The sequence below is a fragment of the Phyllostomus hastatus genome, unplaced genomic scaffold (genome assembly GCF_019186645.2).
Source record: "Phyllostomus hastatus isolate PE091 unplaced genomic scaffold, TTU_PhHast_1.1 phas_contig_283, whole genome shotgun sequence".
NCBI classification, from domain to species: Eukaryota; Metazoa; Chordata; class Mammalia; order Chiroptera; family Phyllostomidae; genus Phyllostomus; species Phyllostomus hastatus.
In genome coordinates this window covers 3,359,212-3,369,387 of record NW_025333833.1, presented here as the reverse complement: position 1 = coordinate 3,369,387, position 10,176 = coordinate 3,359,212, and the positions used below count along the sequence as shown (strand labels likewise).

General features: G+C 64.8%; 1 protein-coding gene across 4 annotated transcripts in view; it reads right to left on the bottom strand.

Moving 5' to 3' along the window:
• Nucleotides 1-62: 62 nt before the first annotated feature.
• Nucleotides 63-10,176, bottom strand: part of CUNH1orf112 (chromosome unknown C1orf112 homolog) — a 36,105-nt gene continuing 25,991 nt past the window's right edge. For 3 of the 4 annotated variants that reach the window (XM_045838422.1, XM_045838424.1, XM_045838425.1), the window contains 8 exons: nucleotides 8,073-8,258; nucleotides 6,795-6,917; nucleotides 5,853-5,948; nucleotides 4,296-4,409; nucleotides 2,631-2,735; nucleotides 1,969-2,049; nucleotides 1,309-1,428; nucleotides 63-263 (listed from right to left, as the gene is read on the bottom strand). In XM_045838422.1, the coding sequence (XP_045694378.1) occupies nucleotides 63-263; nucleotides 1,309-1,428; nucleotides 1,969-2,049; nucleotides 2,631-2,735; nucleotides 4,296-4,409; nucleotides 5,853-5,948; nucleotides 6,795-6,917; nucleotides 8,073-8,258 (1,026 nt within the window). The remainder of the gene's footprint in view (nucleotides 264-1,308; nucleotides 1,429-1,968; nucleotides 2,050-2,630; nucleotides 2,736-4,295; nucleotides 4,410-5,852; nucleotides 5,949-6,794; nucleotides 6,918-8,072; nucleotides 8,259-10,176) is intronic. The other variant, XM_045838423.1, reaches the window with a different exon arrangement.

The window sequence follows — 10,176 nt, the reverse complement described above, 5'->3', positions numbered from 1 at the left end:
CTTGCAAAACGCAGCACGACACGACCCTCCCGGCGGCTCCAGGCCACGCCGTGGTCGTCCGGTCACGGGTCGCCCAAGGGCCCCTGGCGCCGCAGCTCACCCATCTTCTCCTGCAGCAGCTGCATTTCCCGGGGGAGCCAGTCTGGAGCCGGGCACCTGCGCAGCAGGGACCCGAGGGCCTCCAGGGCGCCCGTCGCAGCCCGCAGCGCCGACCTGTACTCCTCCTCCAGGCGGGGCTCGCCGCGGGCTCTCTTCGCGTGAGGCTGGTGCGGGAGAGGGAGCTGGTGAGTGCGGCGGGCGATGCCCAGCACCTGTCCCCGGCCCGACTGAGCGCCCCCTGCCCCACCTGGCACCAGTGCAGAGCTGCGCGGTGCAGACGGCGTTCTGGCTGCTGGCTCGCGAGGGCCGTGCCGCCGCCGCCGGGCAAGGTGCAGCGCGGAGGCACGTCTGACCTGTCACGGCGACTCAGGGACCCGACGCCCCCCGCGCCTGGGGTCCCAGGGAACTGGACACACGTGACCTCACCCCCGAGCCCAAGCGTGAGTGTTTCTCAGGGCCTCCTTTTCTCTTCACTGCTACGTGTACGACTGACTGGGGGGGGGGGGTCTTCCCGGTGCTTTGGAGCCGGGCCAATAAGCAGACGCCACACGGGGTGGGGGGCAAAGGGCCACGACACCCTTTCTGACCGCTGCCTTCCTGAGGAAGGACAGAAGGACATCGTGCGTTCTCGAGGACTGACTGACACCACTGATGGACTCTCTGACCTCACAGTCTGAGAGTTAAGTCCTGAAAACAAGTGGTAAACGTACGAAAACTTACCAGAACATTGTTCCTCTTAGGGACTGCGATTCCAAACACACTGTCAGTGCTCAAAAAAGCATGTTCAGCGTCCTCAGTGGAGTCAGAGTCCTGCCTTTTAACAGGCAGCTGGGATCTCTGGGCCCGGCCAGAAACAATGGTCAGCCCGGCCGGGGGAGGGGGGGCCGGTCTCCTCCACGGCCCCAGGAGGCTGCCGCGCAGCCGGCTGAGGTCACTGCACGCAACAGGCGTGTCCACGGCACATGTGGAGTGATGTCTGAGATGTGTTTTTCTGTAGTCCCACCTGTTTTACGTGTCCACAACCTTTCAGGAAAAGGGTTTCTAAAGCAGCAACCGCTGTACAACGGTGGAACTTCACAGTCTGGGTCTCTGACTGCTCTGACACTTCGTGAGTTCGAGAACACTGCGAGTCGGCTTTGCTCCCGCTCGGGCAACAAGGGCCGCACCGCCCCTCGGGAAGCGTGGCCCGGGCCGCGCCGCAGTCCGTACCTGTGGAGACGGTGATCGGGCTCCTCCTGACGCGGCCCGCGCTGGGCACTGGCAGAAAACCCCCTTCTCCTGCTTCACACGCTCCGCCCGGGCAGCTGCCGTCTCGCCGACGAGCCCCGTCTGCCGGAGGTCACAGAGGCCGGGTCAGCAGAGCCGCCCCACCCCGCCCCCCGGCCACCGGGCAGACTCCGGGCGTCCTCGAGCTGGTGTTGTCACGCACTGCTCTGTCAGGGCGCCCCTCAGCCCGACCTCACGTCCCAACTGTCCCCGTGCAGGTGTCACAGGACGCACGAGTGTGGGAGCAGCACCTCACTCTAGTGCTAACTGGAACAAGAGCCTGAAAGAGGCCCCACTTGGAAAAGTGGGTCCTGGTCTCTGTCGGCGCAGCAGAGCCGTGCTGGGGTCACGCCTGCGTCCCGGTGGGAAGCACGGGCCTCTCGGGCCCGCCAGTCCCCGGAGACACGGGTCAGGGTCCCCAGGAGGCTGCCTCCCAGGACACCGTGGAGCGTGCTCCCGGCTGCACGCGTGAGTGCGAACGTGGGCTGCGGAGACCGTCGGCCCGGTTCCACCACCACGACCGCCACTGCCGCCGCCAACCGACGTGGCAAGAGAAAGAACAGGGAGCAACACCGTTGTTCTGCTGCTGCGTGCAACGAATACCTTCTCCAGAAAGGACACAACTTTGTTCTTCGTTTCTTCAGAACTGAGGCACTGTGGGACTATCTCCTCATGACTTGTACCCTGTTTAAAAATTGATAGGACCGAATTTAATATACTTTGATAAGTTGCAAAGACATATACCTGAGTTTTAAGAGCTACTTTAACCAAAAAGGCATTTTCAAAGAAAATCGTTCCAGAAGATTCTCAGGGGATGGTTAGCTCGCAGCACCTTCCAGCGCCGCAGGGAACCGCCTCGCTCTGCTGAGCACCGGGCTGTGGGCTGTACTCTGCCCAGCTGTCCTCCGGGCCCCAGGCCCAGAGGGGCGACTGCGCGGCCCAGGGTGCCAGGGAGGGCGTGGCCCACGGCAGGGCCGCCGTCCCCGCGGCACCAGGCCAGCAGGGCTGTGTTCGGGGGCCTGACCCCAGGCTGCTCGAGGACGACGGCGTCGGGAGGGCCGCCTGAGTCCGCAGACCCGGCTGCAGGGCCGGCCGGGGCCTTGGTGCCCACGGGACCTCAGGACAGTCTCCGCGTTCCTCAGAGCCTCCTTGTTAGCAACTCCCCGCGGCAGGAAGTGCTCCGGCTACGGCCCAGGGGCAGTCCACCAGCGTGTGCAGGGCCATGGGGTACCCGGCCCGTAGACGCTCCGCCGACCACGTCGTACCTCAGCGAACTGCGTGAACGCCTCCAAGGCGAGCTGCTCCAGCAGCCAGCTCCCGTCAGCCAGCAGCGAGGCGAAAATGGACGCCAGGGCGGGCAGCACTCTGTCCTGGAGAGAGGACCGAGCCTTAGCGGGGGAACCTCAGCAGACCACGGCGGTGCCCCCGTCCTGGGGCCAGGTCCCTGAGGCCGCCCCTGCGAGCAGCAGCGTTTACGATGGAGGCCGGCCGTTCACGCCTCTGCTCGGACCTCGCGCCTCCCCCGGCGGGAGCCCAGGGACCGGACTGACTCTGGTGGGCAGGTGGCTGCCGCCGCCGCCCTCGAGACCGGACGGGCTCCCCGAGCAGAGCCTGTGTCCAGGCCGCTCCCCCGCGTGGCAGACGCTCGTCCCGGGGGCTGCGTGGCCCGCCCCCCACACCGCTTCTCGCAGTCACAGGGCACACGCCACCACCTCGCTGGTCTGTGGCCTCTCGGCAGGGCGGGGCGGGGGGGGGGTGAGGGCGGGGTTCATTCATCCGGCTCGTTCCGGAGTCCCCAGAGATTGAAGCAGTGCCAGACCCGCACGAAAACTCAGTAATTTTGTCTTCTTAAATGAGTATGTGGCTCAATCTTATCTCATGGTTTAAATGCCTCTCATTTGCTGATGAATCCCCCACATTTTCTCAGGCCTTAACTTCGCTCCCAGACTGGATGTGCATTCCTAGGAGCGTGCAAGGTAACTTCCGCTGATGAAACCCGTTCTGTGGGTGCCGGACCCGGCGGGCCAAAAGCAGCCGCATGTTGGAAAACACTCGGGCGCTAACGAGAAAACACATTGGAGCCTCGGTCCTTGAACTTGGTCCGTTCCGGGAAAGTGTCTAAGCAGCAGTCAGTTCAAAACCCGAATCTCCTCTGTCGCCTGGGAGGTGGGGGACCGAGCGCCCAGGTCTGACTGGAGCACGTGCACGCCACCTGGGGCGCTCCGCCCACACGGCGGGAAACACACTCGGCACCTACACCCACCCCACGAAACAGCCTCACGTGATGGGAAAGGCGGTTCGATAGCATTCACCTGTGAAAAGTAAAGCCTTTCGGAAGCTAACCAGGTAAATTTTGGGGTCTCCAAGGTGTTCATCAACGTGCAACGAGCCTCGTGGTCCTGCTCCCCTCACACAGAGGCCCCGTCGGGGAGCTGCCCCGTGGCCTCTCCCGCGCAGCGGAAGGCCGGCCCCGAGTCGCCGCGGGGCAGCTCCGGGTGGCGGCACCTCCACCGGCAGGGCCTGCCCCCGGCCCCCACGGCAGGTTCTGTGAAGACGCACCCGTCTGTCAACCACGTGTCCTCGGCCACACTGTCACAAACCAGCGTCTTTACAGTCCCCGTTCACAGGTACAGAACTAAAAGCGTGACTTCAGTGAGCTACCCAACTTCTCATTGAGCACTTCGTTTCGTGCTGATGCTCCAAGAACCCAGACGACAGCCCAACTCTGCACATGTCAACGTTCCTCTAGAAGAACGTAACTTAAAATGTGCCGGTGTGACCAAGTCACCCCCTACTCACAAACAACATCCGGCCCCAATTCACGCCGCCAGCAGCCCACAGGACCGGGGAGACCGAGAGCCTGAGAACCCGGTCCCCCGCCCCCCGCCCCGAGTCTGTGCTGAGCGCGAGGATGGAACTCGGAGCGTCACCTGCAGAGCCGGCGGTATCAGGAGTGTCCCCAGGGACCCCGCGAAGTCGAGGACGGCCAGGCGCACGTGGTCGGGGGGCCCCGCCTGGAGCAGCACGGCCTGCAGAGCCACCACCTGCGGAGCACAGACCAGGGGACGGTTACTTGTCTCGGGCTCTGCTGGCGACACGGGAGGGGGACCGAGCAAACCCGGAGGAGCCCAGCCCTCCAGGTCCGGACACGGGAGGGAGGGTCGGCCCGCTCGCCCCTCACCGAGGTCTCCGACGACACTCGCCTGCGCCCCGGACCCGGTGGGACGAGTTCCTGCTCGTGAGCAGGGCCTGCAGGCCCCCTGCCAACGGCCACGGGCCGGGGGTCCACGCTGTAGACCTGGCAGGCCACGTGTCCCCTGTCACCTGTTGTGTGTGAGTTTACAAGCCCTGTAAGGACGGGGAAAATCCCCCTGGCGGCTGTGCTGGGAACGGCAGGACCCGGCCGAGAGGCCTCGGGCTCCAGCCCCGACCTGAAGGGAGGCGGGGAGACGCCCTCCGTCTGCCCTCCGTCGCGGGGGCGGCGCCACAAGTGGACACTCGTGCTGGACCCAGAGCTTCAGTTACTTGGGTTTTTAAAGGCAGGCACAAGTGTATCAAACTGTCAGTATCTAGTTTTTCAGAAAAAGAATACCAGAACCTTCGAAATAAACGAAGTATTGCATTCATAGAAATGGAGTCAATTATTTCACTATATTCTCATTCTCTATAATTTGGTAATCCATGTTACACAAACAAGTAGTTAAAAACATACCTACTTAGCAGATATTTGGGCTTTTCACGTCACAACCACTCGCCAGAGCCACTGAGACCCAGCGTCCCCAGTTGTACTGCCCCACCCCCCCTCCCCCCCTCCTGCACAGCAGCCGTCCGTTTCAGCTCGAAGCGGCTTTGCCTCCTGCCGGCCTCTCCCGCGGCGGTGAACACAAGCCCCGCTCGCTCTGGGACCACACTGTCCGTCTGGGCTTCCCGCGGCCTCCCAACCACTTCGGGCGGGAGAGAGGCCCGTTCCCCTCTTCTCCCCCATCAGCCTGGAACCCCCGCCCCCGCCGGGGGGCAGAGGAGAGGCCCCCCAGCCGCCCGACGATGGTGTGAGCCCGGCCCCGCCCGGCCACGCTCGGCAGGCAGTGCTCTTCCCTCCAGGTTGCTTCCTCGAAGAAACGAGGAGGACCAGCCCTCCGTCCCGCGGGTTCCCTCCCCACCTGCCGGGCCTCGGAGGGACGACACTTCGGCGGGGACTCCACGGCCCAGGGCTTCCGGGGCGGTGACAGCAACAAGCCACCCCGACCAGTCCGCGCCAGGGAGGCGAGGAAGGACAGGCCGGGGCGAGCGCGCAGCCCGGTCACCAGCGGCGCCGCCAGAAGGGAGGAGGGACAGGAGACGCCCCTGGACAAGCAGCCCAACGAGACGGGCAGCCAGCAAACTGCACGAGGAGTCGTCAGGCAGGGCTGTTTCCAGAGACAGATTTAGGCCCAAGCGCCAGCCCAACGACCTCCCCCACGGAGCACCAACTCACTCGCTCCTCGTACCTGACTTGTCAGCTGAGGGTCGAGAGTCTGGACGAAGAATCCCAGCAGTGGAAGCAAAAGGCTGAGTGTCTGCTGAACAGAAGGCTGGCCTGACACCTCGAAAAAGAGGGAATGATTTCAGTGCAAACTTCCAGGCACACGTGAACAGCACCTCTGCACGGGCGCTCACCCTGCACCGCGGTGCTGTCTGGGGCCCCCCCACGTGGCCGGCGCTCGGTACACAGGGAGCAAAGGGGCTGGGGGCACACGCTCTGCTCACCACCCCACGGCCGGGAGGCGGCAGCGTGTCCCCAAGTCGCCTTAAACCCCCATCCCTCCCCTAACCCTCACTCTCACGACCCAGCACGCTGCCCCCACAGAGCACGCCTCAGTGGCCTGTCACAGACGAGCGGTCTGGGAGGCTGGGGAAGCAGCAGTGAAGGGTCCTGCCGCGCACACACACACACACACACACTTCGGGCTGAAACACCCGCCGACACCATGGCCGGCACTTCCCGAAAGCGGGCCTGCCGCGGTCAGCGCCGGCCAGCAGGGCAGGCAGAGGCCAATGTTTATTCCTCCTCAGCCACAGCAAACAACTGTCACAGTCGGGTGCCTGAACTCGGTGTTTCCAGGCCACAGTCACCGGCGGGGCCCCTGTCACTCCAGTGCCAGGCCCGTCTCTGGGGAGAAGGCACAGACTGGCCACACCCGCCCGCCTGCCCCTGCCGCCTGCAAGCCCAGAAGATGGGAAGACCCCGAGAGAAGAGACCGGGGGCAGTGAGTGGGCCCAGCTGGCAGTGGACACAGGCGGCTGGACCGCCGCCGTTTCACTGACCCAATGCAGCCACCTTGAGAGAACCAACCGGCCGCATGCACCGGCCAGCGCCACCACCAGCTGGACCCACACGCAGAACCCACACGCGGTGTCTGTCCCCAGGACGGCGACCGCCGTCCCCTTACCAGGTGGCCGTGCAGGGAAGCCCAGAGCTGACTGCCGACTTCCAGGAGCTCAGCCCGCTGCGCGGCCTCCAGGGCGTCGCCGGCCGAGGAGCAGACGGCGAGCACGGCCGAGAGCGCTGCGTCCTGGGGGACAGGCGAGGAGGACCCGAGTGTGGCCGCAGCCCCGGCGCGGCGCCCACGCCCCCACGGCTGCGAGGGACTCGGGACTCTTCGTCCAGCCCCACGTGGACCCACAGCCGCCGCCTCTTCAGCTGCTGCCTCCCTGGGAGTCGGTTTGTGCTGGACGCACTTTCCCTCACAGAGAGGTGGTGGTGGGGGTGGGGGGCACAGCGACCAGAAGGCAGTGACCAGGCCACACTCGCTGCCCCTTCTACAGACAGACAGGGTGAGCGACCCGCTGAACTACAGTGTTGGCCGCACGTCAAGATTTACTCAGTTTTAGAAAACGGTGGTTTTATTTGCCCGACACATATGTTTTTGCCTTTACTAAAGAAGTCAGCGCACCAAAACGTGCAAGAACAGAACCACTGAGCCTGTTCCTGTTTCACGGCTGCCCCACACATGCCCGTTGGGTCTGCGTAAACGTTCTGACCGCAGACACTGGGGGCGGGGCCTGCAGCCGTCCAGCGTCGGACGGAGCACCCGCACGCGGGACTGGACGTCGCCCCGGAAACCCTGCTGCTCCCGCCCTGGCCCGGTTTCCTCCGCGTGGCACGGACGGACGCACGGCTCACCGACTGCACTGCCCGGCTTGGCCAGGAGGCACGTGCCGCGAGCAGGGCTCGGTGCCGCCCCGGGGGACCAGCACCCCCCCCCGCCCCCGAGTGTCCCAGGCGGCTGACAAACGAGCACACGAACACCACGTGGGAAACCCAGCCCCACGCACTGCGGCCGGTCAGTTCCTCAAGGCCACGCGTCTGCTGCTTCTCACAGGTGGTTCCTTTCCCACTCCCCTGTCTGAGGGGCAGCGTTCTGACAAGGCAGGCCCACAAAGGCTCAGGGAGGCCTGCACTCACGGGGCAGGGTCCCGCCAAACAGGACGGCAGCCCCACCAGCGGCGTGCCGGCAAAAACACTGCAAATGGAGTGTTCGCCCTGCGCTCCACGGTGGGCCGGTGCCAGCCACCACACACACAGTGCGGGGGTCTCTAGGAGCCAGAGCCTGAGGCAGCGGCTTTGCCCACCTCACCACTGCAGCCCCCAGGCCCTGGGGGACCCAGCGGGGGCTCTGCCCAGCGCCGAGAGAACCCCACCCCCACCCATCGAGCGGACCACTTGCCAGTGAGGGGAGCTCCGAGGCCGTGCGACTGCCGGCCAGCCAGCCCCTGCTGTGCGCGGCGCCGGCGCGGGCGACCTCCTGCGCAGCCAGCCTCCGCAGCGCCTCGGGGAAGGCCTGGAAGGAGATGTGCTGCCACAGGGGCAGGTTCTCCGGCTCTCGGGGGGGGAACTCCCGGACGAACTGCGCCTGAAACACACGGTTGAAGACACACGAGTGATACGAGGGTCGGAGGAGCGGCTGCGGAGCAGCACGCGGCAGCTCCCACAGTCGACGCTCTCCGGGCTTCCGGGCGGGGAGTGGTCACGAGGCACCAGGCCAAGGGGGCGGGAGGGAGCACACGCTGTTTCCGTTGTTGCCCCGTCTCCAGGGACGCGGCGGCCGAGAGGGGGCCGCGGGGGGGCGACAGGGACCCACTGAGCAGGTCCCAGGAGGGGCGTCCCGAGACCCTGGTCGGCTGCTGGATGGGCCCCCGGGACGCCGGCCGACGTGCCAGGACTTGACGCGCCCCCTGCACAGTGAGGTCCAGAAGGTGCAACGAGCGCTCGAGGCAGAGGTCACGGGCCCTGCCCTGCCTGAGACGCACGGACGCCGCCCGGAAGCCAGCGCGGTTTGTTTAAGGGGGGCGTCCACACGCCCGACCAAAAGTGGGGCAGCTGAAACGTTAAATTAGTTCCCCGTGGAAAACAGCAGAAACAACAGTGCACGTAACTCTGAAGTGAAATCCAGCCAGGGAGCACACTCACGTAATTTTTAAGCACAATCATCCGATTTACAATACCCGACACCTGCTTGTTGAATGAAAGATTCTCCTACACCAGAAGTCCTAAAAAGCACACGGTACTAAACTGACAGAACCGTCTCCATGTTCTCTATCTGTATGTGAACCTTACTGTGTTTGCAGGCAACGCTTCGCTGTCGAAACCAGGGAGGAATCGCGCGGCTCTTTCCTGGGGCAGCCGCGAGCACCAGAACCCCGACCTCGTGAGCTGCGCGTCTGCCGTGCCCTGCAAGCGGCCCCGCGCACGAAACCAAAGGAGGACCGTGTCCAGTCCCCACGCAGAAACGACAGAAGTGACGCCTCGGACACCCCAGAAGGGGACGCACTGCCGAAACGCGTCACGAGGGAGGAGCGGCGTGTGCGTGCGCTGCCCTGGGCTCCACGGCTCTGGTCCCCGCACGGGGCAGCGGGCCGGGGCTGCTGGTGCCGAGCGCGGGGCCGGGGTGGAGGGGGCCGGGGTGGAGGGGGCCCGGGGGGCCACCGTTCTGAGAACCGGCTTTCCTCCTCAGCGCTGAGGGCAAAAACACAGCCGTGCGCCGGAAACTCACGTCGACACAGTCAGGTTCACCTTCCACAGAAGTGGCAGCACAGCTGTCACCGCGTGTCGCATCCACGCCCCTCGGGTGACCTCCTTGTACTTTGCTTGTCCCTGTGAAACGGGGACACTGTGTCCAGCTTCACAACAGAAACAGGCGTTCAACCGCCACCCTCCACACTGAAACTGCAAACTCGCTGTCACCTCCCAACACACCGGCACTGTCCCCTGAACTGCCGTCACAGACACCCGTCACGTAAAACGCCGCTGCGCTGGGACTCTCTCGTGTTCATGCTGCGGCACTACCACCGTCCGGGTTCTTATCTCGGGACCTAAAGGGCCTGCACGCTGACCTCTGGCCTCCCTGCCTCGGTCTGCGACCCCTCCTCGAACCTGGAGTCTCCTGGGCGCGCATGCACGTCGGACTCACCAGGAAGTGAACAGCGCAACAGCAACGCGTCCCTGAGCCTCACTCTACCGCCGCCGCCACGCCACAGCCACTCTGCTCACGGAGGAAGGCCCAGGAACCCGGGCTGTCAGAGAGCACCTGCCTCCCTCCACAGCACCTGCCAGTGGCCCAGGCGCAGGACCCCGAGGATCCCAGGCCGGCCACTGCACCCCGTCCGCATCACGGAACCTGTGTCCCCACAGCAAACTGCAAAGGCTGTCCTGCTCTCCTTGTTTACTGTGAAACAGGAGACATCGCTAAGGCATACACAGGTCGAGTTCTAGCTCTTCGATCAGTTCAGGGGGCGGGAGACAGAGAACCGTTTCAGGTGTCCTCTCTGTGT